The sequence below is a fragment of the Macrosteles quadrilineatus genome, unplaced genomic scaffold, assembly GCF_028750875.1.
Source record: "Macrosteles quadrilineatus isolate MER2022 unplaced genomic scaffold, UCM_ALF_1.0 Scaffold_8__2_contigs__length_117827958, whole genome shotgun sequence".
NCBI classification, from domain to species: Eukaryota; Metazoa; Arthropoda; class Insecta; order Hemiptera; family Cicadellidae; genus Macrosteles; species Macrosteles quadrilineatus.
Genome location: NW_026542601.1, coordinates 48,345,093 through 48,364,159, shown reverse-complemented (window position 1 = coordinate 48,364,159; position 19,067 = coordinate 48,345,093). Strand labels below are relative to the sequence as shown.

The following is a 19,067-nucleotide window of genomic DNA, read 5'->3' as shown; positions in this document are numbered from 1 at the left end:
CAAACTCTGAATGTTTACAGCTGTTATGTCAAACAAATTTATTACACCAAAAGCTAGTTTAGAATCTTAGCGTCGGCTGCTAGACTTTTCAAAAATTAAAACTTAATTTATAAATAACTGGGACACTAAACTACAATTATGGCTTCGACATTCCCTAGTTCTCAAAATTATCTTTCTCATCCGTTGAGTGGTTGATTCAGAATCGTGAAATAAAAAAACCCTGTTTCGTTTTAATATTATAGATAGATAGCGTACATTCTTACCAGGTATATATTTAACATATGTTTGTGTTTGTTTCTCAGCCTAGTTTTATCATAGGTGAGATTTATATCAATGCTTACTTGTAAATGCCGCCTAGGTTCTGTGTAAATGAAATAGGTCAGGTCGTGTTTACTTTTTGCTCAAAATAAATAATTTTATCATAAGTGAATAAATCAGTGTCAGAATATGATGTCCTGGAATAGTAAAATATGATTACGTGGGTGGTTTAGTGGAAGGCTTTCTGTCCTACTCTTCTAAAATCAACGGATTTAGTCCCATTCAACACATTAAATTTTTTCCACAATCCATATTTTATAAAAAAAGTTGGATTGATAATTTATTATACCATTCAAAAACATTAAAGTTTAAAAATCGATAAAAGTGTTCCTTTTACACGTCCCTTCGAAAGAAATCGAAAGAAAGTATGTTGGGTTAGTATGACTAGTATCGAGTGAAATAATCACAAAACTGTACCGGACAAAGCCTGAAACACGTATCTGTATCAGGATTATGAAGTAGTATGCGTATAAGAGTTATTTTACCTTCTTACAGCTGAATAGTATAACTAAATATTTTCGAGGATTGCGTAAATCAGGTACCAAATACAAATTTTCATAATTTATTTGACATATTTTAAATTTATCGCAAAATGCATTCACATACAATAATAAAATTAAATTAAGCAAAGTTTTACGACATGAAACAACTAAATTGTATACACCATCGTAAATATAAAAACACGTGTCCTTAAAAAGTATATAGGCCTACAAATGTTAATAAAAAATAAGAGGATACATTAGACTTAAAACTGTAGAATTACAAAGCGTATTGAAACAGGTAGTTAGAGTCGGGATCTATAGCCGGCCGGCACATGTACAGTACCTGTATAAACGTAATGAATTATGTGTTTGTGTTATGTGTTTTAATGTTTTAAATATTTTGACGAATCTGCAAGATGAATAATTGACAAATGTATCCACGGACCTGAAGATAGAGCTTAAAAGCTCTGAAATGCGCATCGTCCTTTAGTGACTGTATCAGAACTGTTTTGACTGTATAAGGTACGTAACCTAGATAATACTTTGAATAACAGTTCAGGAGGCAAAATAATGAATAAAATGAATAAAATAATGAATAGAGTAAACAAGCTTTTGCAGATAGTGGATTCAACATTACAGGATTATTTCAAATCTTCTTTCAGTTGCTTTGGTTGTTCCCATGGGAAGATTGCACGCCCAAAATGACCATACGTACTTGTCTTCTGGTATACGGGATTACGTAGGTTCAAATCCCTGTAAAAGAGGTTAAATAGTTTAGGGACCAAATGGTATTCTATTTCATATTCCATTGCACAATGTTTCCTACAATCACATTGTTACATTACTTAATCGTATGAGTATAAGTAAATTTGGGCGCTCCCTGTAAAATGCTACGAATTACACTTCCACACACAGTACACTTTACAAATTACACTGTGTAATATGACAGTCCATATGGGTTAAATAGATATACAGGATGATCAAGAATTAGAGAAAACATTAAATTCATTTTTCGTGGCAGTTAAAAAATATAATTTAGTTTTCTGAAATTCCAACTTTAAAATTTCTTATAGAACACCATATATTTTATCATGTGTAATCTGATAGAACATTCAATTTTAAAACGTTTTTATTCTTGATATTCTTTCTATTAAGCTACTCGTTTAGGACTTACAACCTAAGAAAAAATTACTTTTGTTGTTAATTTTGCATGATAGTTCCTAAACGAGTAAGCTTAGAGCGAAAATGCGAAGAGTAAATAAGTTTTAAAATATGGGATGTTCCATAAGAAATTTTTTAAGTTGGCCGCCCCTTGTGGAGGCTGAATTTCGAAAAAAACTAAATTCATACTTTCAACTACCACAAAAAAATAAAGGAATGTCCCTTATTCAAAGGTTTCTCTAATTCTTAGCATTTCCTTTATCCCAATGGTGATATTATACTATAGCCTACTACTCAAGCTCACCTCACAATTTTGCCAGGCCTCAGATCAAAGTTGTTGTTGACGATGGCCAGAAGTTCCTTCTGAGATTTGCTCGATGTTCCATAGTCGAACACGGTGATAGAGATCGGTTCCGCAACACCAATGGCGTATGACACCTAAACACATTGATATGCCGGTTGTACATAGTTCAATTTGAGAAAATGTCGATATACTGTATGGTCAAGTAACTAAACCTGTAAACTTATGGTTTGCTTAAGCCACAATTATTAGAATTTCATTTGCCAAAGGTATACAAATTCAGCACAGAAACAAAATTATACTGGAGTAACACTCTAAGTCTGCAAAAATATTTAGGAATTATTTTACGTGTCTAAAAGGTCATAGTTCCTTATGTTACTGAATTTGAATTTAAGCTGTTTAGTTAAAAAGGTGGTTAAATGATGATAAAATCTATTTCGAACAGGTGTTACGAACAAATCAGCTCAAAATATTAAGAAATTATTGAATCCATCACTGGGAATAAACACAGTGGGGTATTTAAATTTTTTCTTAATTACTACAAATAACACGTAACCATTAGCATAGAGTAAGTACCTTTTCTCCCATTACATATTCAAAAGCTTGATTCGGCGTGTTTCATGTCGGGCAACGCTTGTGTGCGTTGATGCGTGACAGTTCCTCCCTTAATGAAAGGGAATGTTTACAGTTTATAACGCTAGAGGACACCTACATGCGTTTGTTCTTCGTTTCTACTTAAAATGGTTTACAATACCTGCATATAGTAATCCTTTGTTTCTGATTTAGGCAACTAGTTTCGGTTCTTGTTTTGAACCATCTTCAGGCCTCAAGGCCCTGAAATTCGAATGAAGTGATCACTTGACACCTTGAGGCCTGAAGATGGTCCAAAACAAGAACCGAAACTAGTTGCCTAAATTAGCAACAAAGAATTACTATATGCAGTAATTGTAAGCCATTTAAGTATAATAGAGTAATCCGGAGGCTAAACAACTATTTTAAAATGTCGTTTCTACTTTTAAGTCAATAGAAGGTAACCTATAAATAGAAGGAATACGTAAACTTATTTAAGCGTTATCTCTCAAAAAAAAAAAAAAAAAACTACATCTCAAAAACACTGTAAGGACTATGTTTAACCTACAATCTCACATACCTGTACCAGACATCTCCTACAGTGTCCGGCGGCTACTAGAGACTTAGCTACCCATCTGGCTGCGTATGCGGCGCTGCGGTCTACTTTGGTGAAGTCTTTCCCTGAGAATGCTCCTCCGCCGTGTGCTCCCCAGCCTCCGTAGGTGTCCACTATGATCTTCCGACCTGTCAGCCCAGCGTCTCCCTACACAGTATTTATCATGTTTCAATATGCATGTGATTTCTATTGTTGGGTTAGGTGGATCTTAAAACGTATAGGCTGCAACACTTAAGGATAATTCTGTATACACAATGTTTTGAACTGTTAAAACGATTTAATATTCAAACAGTTTCGATTAGGAGACTTACAGAGAAAATATTTTTTTTTATATCTCTAAATTTTGCTTGGCTAAATTAATATGATTTTCCTGGAGTTTTAATAAGACGTATTACTCAACAAGATAAACATACTGACATATCAACAGCACGTTACTATTAGAATACATATTACTTGGAACCAAACATAACATTAGTTATTTAATACATTAGGATATCACTAGTTACTGTATCATAATCCTCGATATCGAAATAATTACTTTACCCTAGTTATATAGAAACAACTGCAACTCTGATCTGGAGTTTTAATATGTTAGCGTTTCATTAGAAAGTTACTTCAATGAAGACACGTGGCGCGTCAAGGAAAGATTATGTAATTATCGGGAATAGCTTCGTTACCCTCCTCATAAAAAGTCTCCGAAACAATTAAATTGACGATTCTGTTCTATTCTCATAATGAAATCCACCAGTAAAAATACTGTACAGTAGTACAGTGCACAGAATAGGAGAAATTGTATACATATTATTAAAAAAAAAAATCAAAACACAAGGAGTTTTGTTAAGAAGAAATCCTTTAAAATAAAACCAGACGGACGTCTTGAGTCATCATACCTGAGGTCCCCCCACAATGAACTCCCCGCACGGGTTGACGTGTATCTTGGTGTTTTGGTCGAGGAACCTTGCAGGTATCACTTCCTGGACGACCCTCTCTTTGACCTGTTGTCGTAGCTGGTCCAAGGTGATGTCCTCGGAGTGTTGTACCGAGATTACGACGGTATGAACCCTCAAGGGGATGCAGGCTCCTTGGTCGAAACGGTATTCACAGGTAATCTGTAAATTATGATGTGGCATTACAGCAATAGATTTAGTAACTTTAATAGTAGCTAAGATTATGTTAATGTAATGTTGGGGAGTGAGCTGGTCTAGTGGTAGAGGGCAGGTATTCGGTTCCCGAGGTCCCGGGTTCGAATGCCGCCAATCACCAATGGATTTCTTTAAAGAGACAATGCTGCAGCGTAGCCTGAAGAACTCTGTGAACACAATCCCTGGCTGGAGCCTAGTAAAAACATGTAGAATCTATGTCGGGATTGCAACGATAATGTAGGATTCATGTGAAATGCAATCATGGAATATAGAGTTCCAGATGGAGGAATTAAAAAATTTTCTTTCAGCAGAATCTTAAGAACCTTCAGTAAAAAAGTCGGTAAACCATTTTAAGTAAAATGTTATCCAATTGGGTTTTTTTAATAACTCATCCCTTTGAATTAGTAAAGTACATATGACCTGAGCCCTGACAAATAAATTTAGTCACTATTGCTGTCTTATTCCTTGATAGGCATTACTATGACCTATCTCATGACGGTATATCATAAACTAGTTTTTTTTTTTCAAACCAATCGAGAACAGCAAATACTATACTCCTGATTCTCATTTATTTGCTCTATATTTTTGACCTATTTGAAACTGCCAAGTTTTTTGACGACATTCGAAAACTCGGGTAGTAAATTGTAAACTAACTAGGCTTATATTTTTCACATTGTTAAAAGTCCGTTATCACGGTAGTTCATCACAAAGGGTACGTCAAAACCAAGAATATACCACCCATTATGTTTATTTGCTCATCTATCTTAAATATCTTGATGCAATTTTTATTTGATTATTTCGAATATGAAACATAAAACTCACCCCCGTTGTCCTCTGTAGATTTTTTTATGAATAAGAGCATATAATTTAATCACATCGTGTTAATTACCTGTGTTTTAGTGTCCGGCCTGGCCCAAGGGAACTCCCCGTTTCTCCTCAGTTCTGCGATCTTCTCGTTGAGTTTGTGAGACAGAACTACAGTAAGAGGCATACACTCCTCGGTCTCGTCTGTAGCATATCCGAACATCAGGCCCTTAAAATAAACACACAATAATTACAAACATTTTAAAATCCAACAACATATGGCATTAAAGTAATTCAATTACTCAAATAAATAATTACTTAATTACACAACGAATTAAAGCTAAGAGTGATTTCTGCTATCCCGTTGCTTACTAACGAGACATTTTTTCTTGATAACATTATAATGGACCATGTGATATGAAAATGTGGCGGAGAACTATTTCCCAATAGCTTTATCATTGAATTTAGAAATGATCTACTGTACAGTGAATACAGCTAAACGAGTAGATTCACACAGTACATCATGAATGTATATTATTTACTAATCAATGTGTTTGGAGCCTACATTAGAGCCTTGATGGCAAGTATCTTCTGTGGATTGTCAAATAAAACCCATTATCAAGAGTATTAAATAATTACACTTGCTATCAAGGGTGAGTTGCTATTGAAGGTCTTGTTACAATGTAAGTGTTCTGGAGGTGTCGCATATTTAAAGGAGCATTAAGGAAGGTTGGCTAGTTTGATGTGTCACTGAAGTCAGGAAATTGAATTTCATTAGAAGAAAGGTTTTGGTTTGACTTTTTGATTCTCTGCTGCAACCAGATAAGCAACTTTGTAACTAATAGGCAGATCTTTATACTATATAATAAAATATACTCATTTCTGCCATTCCCAGTACAGAACCTAAATCCCAGCCAGTCATTGTTTTAATGCGAACAGATAAGAGACACCAAACTATACTCTGAAAACAACCAAAACAGTGTCCTAGTTCGATACTGAGGTCGTGAGACATACTTCAAAGGAAATAGATCTCAACTACACTCCAAAGACTTGTCAATACCTGTGTTAGTGTTTCAAAACATAACAGTATTTTATGTTCTATGCTATGGACTAATAAACCTAGTATATAAACCAAGTATAGAAGAGATTGGAAGAAGTTAATTTCCTTTTTCAGTATATCGTTGAACAATTATTTGTAAAAACAATCCTTGAGTCGTTAAAGCGTCGAGGCTGTAAAAAAGGAAATAAGTGTGTTAATTATAATTTTTTTTTTCTAAAGAATAGTTAAATATACGAAATGGAAACTTTGCACAAACATTTATGATAACTAGACAAAGCTACCAAAAAATTATGACGATTTTTAAAATTCATAAAACCACCATGGCCATTTAAAGTTTATTTAACAAAGATTTTAAAAGAATAGCTTTTTTAAGGCAATTCCATTACAAATCGATTGACACCTTATTTTTTAAGATTGGACGAGTATTAACTGAGATATGGCAGTTTTAGTGATACGTTACCGCTTTCAGCATGCTCTGCAACTAACCTCCAGCGGTCACGTATGACAAAAAAACTCCATATCTCAGTTAATACTAGTCCAATCTTAAAAAATAAGGTGTCAATCGATTTGTAATAGAATTGCCTTAAAAAGGCTATCCTTGTAAAATTTTGTAAAATCTACGATTTTCGGGTAATTTAAGAAACAAAATTTCAAATGGCCGCCATTTTGTTTTACGAATTTTAAAAATCTTCATAATTTTTGGTAGCTTTGTCTAGGTGTCATAAATGTTTGTGCAAAGTTTCCATTTCGTATGTTTAACCGCAGGGGGCTCACGCTTGCGTGGGTTCGTGGCCTGGGCGACCACGCGGACCCTAGCTCTCCCAGAGGGGAGGTAATTGCCCGGTGTTGGAACCGGCACTTCAGGTAGACCACAAGCTATGGACGACTGGACAAGCCAGCCTCTTTGGGTTTACCCAAAGTGAGAGTACCCAGTGACATTCCCTCCATTCAGGGTGGTGGGGTGTTCAGCGCTGCTAGTGTTGATTAAGTTCATAGATCTTTCACCTGCCTGTAGCTTGTGGTTGTGACTGAGTCCTACCTGTCGTGTACGACTGACATTTTGTGAGGCATATCCTCGACTTTGGAAGTAGCCTCGTCCTGGGAGGTGAAATACCTAGCCCCCAGAGGGGAGGTAAATGCTCCGTGTTGGTATCGGCATTTTCAAGTTGGCCACAGACATGGACGACTGGGCATTGGGTCCCAGTGACATTCCTTTATCCAGGATGGAGGGGTGTTTAGCTCTAGGAGAGATGGAAGTACATCATAATCTCTAACCTACCTGTGTCTGTGGTTCTTTGGGCTTCGGCCTGCTTGTTGTGTGCGACCAGCATTCAGTGGGCAAATCCTCGACTTTGGAAGTAACCTTTCCTGGAGGTGAAAACGGGCAAGTACCCGCAGCTCACGGGGACACTCAAGGGCAACGTAACTTTCCGCAGTGTGAGGGCAACGGTTTGTAGGTACTTATGCAAACCAATCCCTGTCTCTGAGCACGGACGGTATGGTTATCTTGAGTGTGGGGGGTTCTTCCCGGAACCTCAATTGAGTCAAGGGTGTCGCCACCTCTGGTGGATAGGTTCATCCGGGTGGGTCCCACTTCTATACCTGCCTCCTTTTGGGAAACCCTGATGGCCTGGCAGTGATGTTGGGTCTGACGGGCAAACGAAGTAGATCGGGTGCTGGGTCCGAGCCCGCCAGGGGTATCTGGGGATCTATCGCTCTGGTTATCTCTGGTTTCCCAGCAATGGGTAAGGCCTCGATCGGGCAGCGGTGTAAATGGGAGGTTGGGGTTCCCCCCGTCAGCGTGCTGACGGTCCCCTTCCTCCTGGCTATTGATGGCGGGTTCTGCCTGTCAGGGATTAGATAGGTCCCGAGTGTTGCTTGCACTAAATGCGTCGGGGCGCTCTACCATGGACCTCTAGGTCTCGACCTAGTGGAACCCAGGTGGAGTGACGCTTAAACAAGCAGCCGGAATCCCTGGTTAGGATCGAGGGGCAACCCTCCTTCCGAAGGGTCTGCTTCGGCAGCCGGCGAGCCTGATGACCTTAAGTCATCCGCCCATGATGTGCTAAAGGTTGATGCGTAAGCTTCGGCCTACATCATGGGGCCCGGGTATGTCCTAAAGGATAGGTACCGGGTATGCAGTCAGGGGGCTTCGGCTCTCATGACAAAACGAAATGGAAATGGAAATGGAAATGGAATGGAATTTCGTATGTTTAACCATTCTTTAGAAAAAGATTAATAACTGAAAAAACAAAATTGCGGCTGTGTGAGTAACTAAGGACTTCCGGACAGTTTAAATATGAAATTTAGGTATGTTTCTTACCCAGGAGCAATGCCCTAAATAGAGAGAGAGTAGAGAGTTCTGAGACACCCTGTATAAGCCAACTCATTGTATATTACAAGTTATTACCTAGTCACCTGCCCCTATACCCTGTTGAGAGGTTGCTTATAAATAAATGCATATTTTACCCGCCATAAACAGTTGTATGTACGAATATACAAGTCTACCAGCTGATTGTACATTACCTGATCACCTGCTCCTATATCATCCTCCTCTCTGTCCACATGGACGCCACTGGCAATATTAGGTGATTGTTGTTCCAATGCTACAAGCACGTTGCAAGTCCTGTAGTCAAACCCTAAACAACAACAAAATCACACTTTTTATTAAGACTGTGGAGTGTACACAATGTAAAATGAACGTGCATTTGCTTTTTGTGTTTACTAAGCTGTTGAAACTTTTTGGGTTTTTTATTGGGCCAAACCCTGGTCCTGTTACTATTGTCGTATTTTTGTTCTTTTTTGTTGTCCCACATTTATATCCTAGGCCGGTTCTAGCCCGGAGCTGTTTTACATATTACTTCAGACTAATCCTAGAGGTCTTGGAATTATCACATGGATAATATCAATTTGTGATTGCCTGGATTTGAACCCGGGACCTTGGACTCCGAAGCCTCGAGCTCTACCACTATACCACCCCGCTCCCCTACGTCGAGATTTTGTTTGTGTAATTAATTGCTAAACCATCAAACAATGTCATAAGTGTCCAGATTGGATCGAGTCAGTCGGTATGGGTGAAGTAAAGTACTATAACCATTGTATACCCAGAATAACATTTCTTCCAGGTAGTACCTTAATTATAAAATTTAGTGAGAAATATTTAGTACATACGATGTCACATAGATTTCACGTGTTTGTCAAAGAAAACCGTCTAGACGCTAGTTTTTATTTTAAAATAAGGCACACATGTATAATAGCATAACAAATTCGATAAAACAATTATTGTGGTCAACGTTATGCAAATGTTTATCGTGTTAATTGGGACCAAATCAAAACCAGGATTTATTTTCACGCATTTTGTTTAACTAGACTCCCTATCGCCCATCTATACACTAACTTTAACCTTATATAGTTAAGGACTCCAAAACATGTTAATGTAAATTGGTCAAAATTATCCACACAAGACTCAAGGCTCAAGTAGTGTTTGATTAAGTTACTAAATAATGGCTATATTTTAAGATGTAATAAATTTATTTTAACTATGTCTAAACACAGAGATGTAACATACTTCTCTGGTGTTAAACTTAGAGTAGTACACACTACAAGTACTTTAACTATTACTTTGTTCGCATACTTAATTAATAGATGGATGTACAGTACTCTTAGTTTAAGGCTTAAATTTCTCTACTTGAAATGCTACTTGGTTTATTTGCTTATTAGTTTTCATTCTTCATTATTTAACTAAATAACTTTGAGGTAAAAGTGGCACGTATGATCTAAATAAATCCACATTCAATCAATCCAACGTTTTGACAACGCGTTCTGGTATTGTTTTAAAATATTATGAAGCTAAGTGGCTATAATGTTCACAACGAAAAAATCAGCCATTTATAAAGGGATACTGAGAATATGCAGTAGCTTATGACCATTCAAAACTGGATACGGTATTTCAATTTGTTCTGAGTTATAACAGTAATGGTCTGGATAGTTAGTTTCTGGCTGTATTAGTTAAGTTATACAAAATACAATGGTAAACACAAGGGAATGATCCTAATACACGTTGTTGATTTTGTTCTAAATTTGTTTTAATATTGTACCAAATGTAGTTCTACGTATATTTTAACCTAGTTTCAATATAATTGACTGGATACTGAATCAGATTCACCCATCCATACTGACCAGTTATAGCCTATTTAGTAAGGATTGAGCTATCCACATAGGGCACTACAGTCCAAAATATTATTTTATGACTTAGCCTTTTTTTCTAGTATAGTTTACATGGTATAAGATTTGCTATAGTTTATAATAAGGTTCATCAGCTTGACTTGGTTTGAAGAAGGCAAATACCTTTTGTGGAGTTGTCGTAGCCGATGTGTTTGACTGTGTCTCTGACTATTTGTTGGTAGTCAACAACCGCCTTAGATGTGATCTCACCACACAATAACACCATCCCCGTCTTGGTTACCGTTTCTGCAAGAATATTTCAACATTGAACTGAGTGTCAATAATATTCGAGTATTATTTTATAGCCTCTTTTACATTTTTGTATTTCAATGACATAATGGATTTACGAATATCTCATCAACTGTTGCAAAGTAATTTAGTTAGTAATTGATTGTCTGATGTGTATTTTTAGATGCTCGTAATCAGTTAGAAATACTATTTCAGACTGGTACCTTTGAAAAATAAATAACTATATAGTAGACACGAAACGATACATACTTTCAGATTTTGGAGAATAGACTCAATATTCAAGACTCTTGAAACATTGTAAACAAAGTTACACATTATGTAGCTCGGTATTGCTAGTTTCTTGTTCTTTTCTTTTTGATAAACAAGTAATAAAGTTCTTTAACAAATATTTTGCTTATAAAGATTTCCCCTAAGTTTAAGAACAGTATATGACTATGATTATGATATTATTTCACGTCTTTTACATTTATGACTAATAAGTTTGCGATAATATGTGATTTTTATTTGCTTTGTTAGTATCTTAAGTTTTTGCTATTTTCTTATGAGCGTATTAAAATGATTACAACGATCAGTGAACATAGCACTTACCACAAGCCACTCTGGCATCCGGGTCCTGCTTCAAATGAGCGTCCAATATGGCGTCACTTATCTGATCGCACATCTTGTCTGGGAACAACAATACACTCGATTAATAATCAGCATATCAAACAATGACGTGTTCTGCGTTTAAACAATGGTGACGTCATGAATAGGGGTGGAATCATCCTACGATGTCATGTATTTTCATATTCATCCATTTAGATGATAATATGTACAGTAGTCGTTTCACCCTTATTGTAAATTTTTAAGTAAATTTAATAACGTAAATATGTTTCTCTGTAAGAGCAGGAAAATTAAATTAAGCCAAACTTTGGCACAAGTAGTCAGCTCTTTTCTGCCATCAAATTTCAAACTATGTAATTTCTTTTGATATCAATCTTGATCTTAACTAATTAACTGGAAAACTAAGAATATACATAAGCAAACCTTTTATTGTGCATTATATTCCAAAGATACACAACTTTTTATGTACCCTCATTTATCACCTAATTTTTTTGTGTAACATGATAACAGTTGCACATTTGATAGTATGGATGGATTTATTTTATGAAATTTAAATTGGGGATCTTTTAAATTAAAGTGGCCACGTTCATAAAGAACCCTAGGTAGGCTACACTCGCTGCATTAGTAGTATGAAGCAGCGGTGTGTCCCCCTACACAACAATAAGAGCCTTAGACTATTATTTAAGGTACAAATGTTTTCGTCCACAGTTCTACAGTATGATGAAACGTTGTGAGTTTTACCATACTCTATTGAAATGTGGACGTAGAGGTGTAACTTACATAATAATCTAAATAGTTCAGGGGCTACACAATGAATTCTAATTGAGGACCTTCTCTGCATTTGAGGACTATTCATTAAAAGCTACATGCCTCTTTCATTGCTAGCATATAAGACTTATTTTAATATGTATGTTAATTCAATAAACATTTATCTACGGTGTGTCCTGATCTTACCAGGGTGTCCTTCCCCGACAGACTCTGATGTGAACAGAAAAGTGTCCTGGTTCTGTGTTTGCTCCATGCAGACCTTCTGCAGGCATCTGTGTTGGTTGGGACAGGTGTGAGCCAGTCTGGAGACGTGAGTCGCTTCCGGCATAATATCTACAACAAATAAATACTTACTATTTATAATTTTATTTATTGCTTCTAAGTACCAAAACAAACTACCCATAGCATGTTGTAAGATTTGGTCGCTGTTTTAAACGTTTGGGTAGGAGGCTATATCTTGATCTCAGAGGTGTGAGTTGGTTTAGTAGGCCTAAATATCGTATAATTAAAATACAAAATAAGCCAGTTTCTGCTTAACATCAACGCTCGTTTACTTACGCAAAACATGCGGTCCAATTATTAATCCCCCCACTTTACTGCATTAATTTAGTTTTTAAGGAAGAGTAAAGGATTACAGATCAATCTATGTTTTTGCATGTTTTAGAGTAGTTATTTTTGCTATAAATGATATTGAACATAAACATAATTTATAATTCGTCCTTCTGAACACCATACATGAATTATCATAAAAGTAAAAAGTTAGTAATCTAAGCTAACACAATTACACCCCTAGGCTATATAATCTGTATGCAGTATCAACGGGCAAACCGGAGAGTATTTCGTCACAAACGTATATTCTACACTTGTACTGTTAACAAGGTAAATAAAAGGTGGAAAGTGGGGATCGATATCATCTATTGGGTCTGATGACGATTAAAGTGTGCAATCGAAATCTATCACCACTTAACATCTTTTATATAATATTTACCGTCTTGAGAGTTAAGAGTATAAGTTAAAATATATGATTTGGTGTTACTAGACGTATTTTCATTCACTTAACGTATCTAAATGATAGGATTATGCAGTATCATATTGTGCCGTTCTTTCTTTTTCGCTCTAAATTCTTCTTCCCATTTACAGTGTTTTTTCCATTTACATAAACTTAATTAAAATCATGAAAAGAAAAAAGGAAATTCAATCACGTTCTTGTGAAATGTACCACTGACCCTAAGTCCAATCCCGGGGCGATAGCCTTCTGCATATCTTTGAGCGTGATAACACTAAATATAGTTAAACAATTATCTCGAAAGCATTTACGTAATGTATAACAGCTATCACTTTTGCAAATTTACTTTGATATGGAATTTTCCTATTTGCTTTAAATCAACGTTCACGAAATCTAACCTTTATCTTTTTACTTGATGATTTCGTGCCTGTTTCATATAGTAGAGGATTGAGGTTACGTATATTTACTCGTATATCATATTAAATTATGTTGCCCAATTTATCGAACAGTTTTAAAATCTAACATATTCATATGGTCAGTAACAATATGAAATCGTAATTAATTGTTTACTAATACCTGTTGAATAAATGTAACCTTTCATACGTACAAAATAACCACACACTAAATATTCATGGAGAAAATAGTCTATGCCAAAATATAACAGGCTAATATTAATATTTCATAAAAATAGTTTCTAAAGTCTTGTTATTTGTGTTAAACCACCTCACGAGAATAAGCTTCATATAATAATAACCGTATTTGCATGTCGTAAGTAATTTATTTGGACGGATGGGGTACAGTAATTTCCTTGAAGATAACTAGGAATTATGTGTTACGTGTGTTACTATGAATCACATAGCTAAACTGTTCTCTGGAATTACTTTCAAATCACAGTAAAATTGACAAGTTTTCTATCTAGACGAAATCAATAGAAATAAAGCTCTTGTTTCCTAGATTAGAAGTTAGAACGAAAAAAGATTTTTAAGCAACATTCAATGACACATTTATACATCAGCAACAAATTTTTTACAATATCGGAAAGCTTTCAAATATAAAGTATTTTAAACACTCTTCATCATCAGTTACTGAAATAATTAATCCGAGTTTCATCAAAAGAAGGAAATCTCTTCTAAATGACAATTCGAAGCGTATGATGTACAGAGTGATGCAAAATCCGAGTCTAAAGCCTTGTTTGAAGATCCTGCGTTAAACTGTTTACTCTATAAACACCTTATCAATCAATGGCACCTATGTTTTGACACTGCTCCTATAACCCCCCCCTCCCTCCACCAGTGACCCCCTTCACTAACCTACTGACAACATCAATACGTCCATGACACTTAGAGTGGCTCTATGCTGTGTTTATGCTGATTACATTAGTGCAATCAATTACTCTGATGTAACTATGTTTGTATGATAAAATCAAATATAATAATGTTTTAAATTAAAGTGTGTTCCGTCTAAATTAAAACATTAGTTAATCACGAACTAAAATTCGCAGACTTTCCTTTTTAAAAGATAAAATTTACGAAATGTTTCTATTTCTTGACTATTTAAACCTAAAATTATTATTACATGTTAATTGTTGCTATGTACTATTATAAATGTGACAAGTTAAATGTATAAATGCAATTTTAAGCCGTTTGTTTTAGTTGCACGACTCCACATACGTTGACGAACAAAGAGAGAAAGGTTTTGTAAAGTGTTAGAAATTCAATATCGTAAATAGGTTGTTAAGAAAAATAAATATATTTGATAGTTAATTATTATCTTTAAGCCTCCACTTAAAATTATGTAAATTTTATACCAGCTTACATAAATCAAAAAATAATTAATTTTCTATTTTCATAGGGAATTCTTTTTAAATATCGACAGACGTATAGTTATGTGCTTAAAGTTATGACTACCTCAAATTTTCTGACAACATACCAACTACAATTTTTATTTTACTGTAAAATTGAGTGAGTCTCTTAAACAACAAACAATACTTACCGCAATAGCAAGGCAAGGACTCATTTGGTTGGCAAATACATTTTTTATTTACTTAAAAACAGTAAATGAGTACAAAACAGGATAGTTCGATAATTGTAACCACAAAAGAAAGTTAAATAATGTTTACGCCAAAAAGAAGTGCTAAAATCCATTAAAATTCATGAGAACAAATTTGTGTTGAAAATTTCACCAATATTTGTACAAAGGAAAAACATATTAGTTAATTTTACGCCATATCCGGTACTTTCCTGTTAAAGGGAACATTCATTATCATCGATGATTTTTTCTCGATATATCGATATTTTTATTTTCCGATCCATTACAAATTGACAACAACTAACTGATCTTGTTTAGGCTAAAATATTCTAAGCTAACCTAACATAACCAACCAAACTTGCTGGACTATTTAAAAATTCCGTTTGGGTTTGATAATAGAAATGGCAAACATCGATAATAATGAACGTCCCCTTTAACAGGCAAGTACCCCATATCCTTATGTTCAAATCAAATCTATCTATATATTAATAGGCAAGCATGTTTCTTTAAAACCTTTTTTCTCAGCTCGTGTTCATCGTAGGGAAAATCTACGCATACCGTTAGAAAACTATTTTCCTGTAGGTGTGCAGAATCCCTTTATAAATTTAAATAGGCTCAAAGATAAGCACAAAAAATGAGTTTAAAAATTTGAAAATATTAACATGGATCTTATGCGTTGCCATGCTGGTAACGAAAATAACAACGAAATATAAACAGAAAACCAAAACAAATGGAAGAAACTCAAATCACATGTTTTATTTACAGTGTGGGGTGAAAATAGATAAGTGAGTACATTACGTATTTTTGGTCGAGTTTCGACCACTGGACGACCTCTAGTACTAATTATTTTTACACATAAGCGTTAACCTTATTTCATCCGATAAAGAAGTTAACAAATGTAAGGTTCGTGTATTTTGGCTTAGAGTAGCTTGTAAAATACTCACAATTGATTTTAAGTGAAGACGTGGACAGAGAGAAGGAGATAGACGACTCGGAACACGACCGACGACGACTAAAAACTGTGCGGTCCTAAGTCCGACTATATATAATCGTTATCTCCATGAGAAGGCTAGTTGTTGACTTGGGAGGCGTAATCGTGTGTCATCTTAAAATGACCATCCAACATGCAACCATCATTTAATATTCGTACAAACTTTCAGCAAATAAATATTTTTTTATAAACATCAGATACTGGATATGCTGTGATTTAGGAATAGCTTAGCTTCATTTAATGACTGTGAACGGATTAAGAACTTCTTTGGTAAATATTTTCAGATTTAAATGGAAAAAGGTTGTAAAAAATTAAATAATTTCAATGTTTAAAATTTATTTTTGATGGTATAATAACCGGTTTTATCCTATAAAACTTGAAACTAAATGATTACCTCTGAGCAAACGCTCTTGTCCATCTTAGGCATTCACATTTACAATCTTAATTGAAAATGAACTGATCAGTGGGTGGTTGTTTAGCTGCAGAAGGTTTGCTTTTAAGTAAACTTTAACTATAATCTATCATAGTAGACTTACCATTTGTCTGGAACTATTAACCCCCTTATTATATTGTATTTGCACAAATTGAAAGTTTTAGTATATTACGTGCGTCAATTAGATAAACCATATTTCTTCATATTATATCAACATCCTTAAACCTAGTTTAAAATGAATGTTTTAAAATAATTTTCTTGATACTATATAGGAGTATGTTTTCTAAATAATACTATCACAAAATAAAACAAATACAATTTCAAAGAAATCTGAATGTGGCTTAGTACCGAAATAATTTTTTCTTTCCATAATAAACTAGCCTACTTTATTAGAAATCGAAAATATGTGTTACCAATGTGTTATTAAAGTTAACAGGCAAATAGCTGTTGTTCAGAAACAAAATAAAGTTGAGGGGTAAACTTAAAGTATTTGTTATCATTAAAAAATATTATACCATAACCAATTAGCAAAGTATATACGCAACAAATTTGCTAAACACAGTTGTTGCCCAAAACAGTTTTATGATATCACCAGATTGCTAATTACTTATAGAAATAAAAGGCCAAGGTCGCTACAATAGTTTACTGCTTATCTGATCAACATCTTTAAAACCCTGGGATCTGATAGTAGTTTAAATACAATACTTACTGTTCATATCTCAAACCGATCTGGTAAGGCCTGCTGGTTCAAACCTTCACAGACATGGAAATATACTGGCTTAAACCACTTGAATGAATGTTATCACAGCAGTAAAAACCCTGATTACACGACACAATCAAGAAAAATTACAAACAACTTTCTTTATGAACTTTGGCTCTCGGGGTTTTGTGATAAGTCAGTAACTTCTTTAGAACAAACTGTTTTCGTTTCTGGTTTAATCTGCATGTCGATAACCTTTCCTCTAAGCATGAAAACTATTAGTGGTCATTTCTAAAACTACAGTAATGTTTTTCTGTTATGTTTAGAACTGAAGTAAAGAGAGGAAAATGTTTCTACAATTAATCGGTGTTTAAAGACTACAGTCATACTCTTAGATATTACGTCTTTAATAAGTTATTAAAGAATCATAAACTTGATGTTTACTAAATTATATTGAGGGCGAGTCATTTTTATTTTTCTGTTTATCTCCATGTACAGGAAGGTGAACCAATTTTTAGTAGTAGACTTAACACTTAGTAGACTGGAAACATAAAGTTATCTTGATTATAGGTTGTGTTAAAAGGTTATATGTTTTAAGTGGCGTATTAGGTTTGTTATAGCTTATGAAATTAAGTTAAGAAATAAAGATATGGAAACCTATATTTTTGCTTCTTATGGAAATAACTATTGCTTTTTACAAAAAGAAAGCACATATTTGATGGATTTTATATGGTAAAAACACGACTTAAAACTACTACCAAGTTTTATTTGTACTTTTCTGTTATACCAACCACACCAGGTTATGTTAGGTTATTTGTAATAATTAGTTTCAATTAAAATGTTGTTTACATATCCGTATTTAACCTATCCTGGCGTGATTGATATAACCACAGAATAAAGAATCTGTAGTATAACAAAAGAGTTTCGTGTATTAAAGGGAGGAAACCCCTCCAGAAATCTTAACTTGAACATATGTAAATTTAATTCTTATTGGTCTCTTTTTATTTTCTATTAATGAAAACTATTACTGTTTAAATAAGCTTTAAAAATAAAATTTCAAGTTTTTGCGACATTATTCTATTAGGAATGAACAATTCAGATAATTAGCATGTCACGGGAAATATCAGCGCTCAGCGCACACTTGAGTTAGCTCAGTGATTGCTTCAGCAGGGATAATGTGCTGATGTGAGCTGCTGATGTCATTAATTGACTTGCTTCAGACTGTACGCTAGAAGACGAACTAATTACTCAAATATTAGAAGTTTAGAGAATTCAAACTATGATCAATTCTTGTTCTTTCCTGCAGTTTTAGAAGGGTTTGTAATTTTCAACCAAAATAATTGTACAAAATTTGGCAATGTAGTTCCAAATCTATGTGTATTATTTTACTTGACTATATTAGAAGAATAACAATTTCATTATTTCTAAAGTAACGGTGATGTTTGTTCAATGATAATATTATTTTCGTGTAATGGTTGTATCCATTAACTCCAGAACGTTTGTCAAACCAATTCTTGAGTAGTTAAACACCTTACACTGAGCACAGTAGCTGAAACATCAGAAACAGTGTAATTTAGTTAGTGAGTGATTCAATTGGTAGAAAGTATGACA

General features: G+C 34.5%; 1 protein-coding gene across 3 annotated transcripts; it reads right to left on the bottom strand.

Annotated features, from left to right (window-relative positions):
• Positions 1-864: 864 nt before the first annotated feature.
• Positions 865-17,542, bottom strand: LOC129001340 (S-adenosylmethionine synthase-like). 3 transcript variants are annotated; one of them, XM_054428615.1, is made up of 10 exons: positions 17,466-17,542; positions 12,485-12,631; positions 11,516-11,593; positions 10,802-10,924; positions 8,981-9,093; positions 5,480-5,623; positions 4,339-4,557; positions 3,413-3,595; positions 2,266-2,399; positions 865-1,553 (listed from the first exon to the last, which is right to left on the bottom strand). In XM_054428615.1, the coding sequence occupies exons 1-10, from the start codon at positions 17,470-17,472 to the stop codon at positions 1,442-1,444; spliced, it is 1,260 nt and encodes a 419-aa protein (XP_054284590.1). In that variant the 5' UTR covers positions 17,473-17,542; the 3' UTR covers positions 865-1,441. The 3 variants fall into 3 exon arrangements, with proteins under 3 accessions (XP_054284590.1, XP_054284591.1, XP_054284592.1); XM_054428616.1 differs by lacking the exon at positions 17,466-17,542 and adding an exon at positions 16,277-16,360; XM_054428617.1 differs by lacking the exon at positions 2,266-2,399.
• Between the last annotated feature and the right edge of the window lie 1,525 nt (positions 17,543-19,067).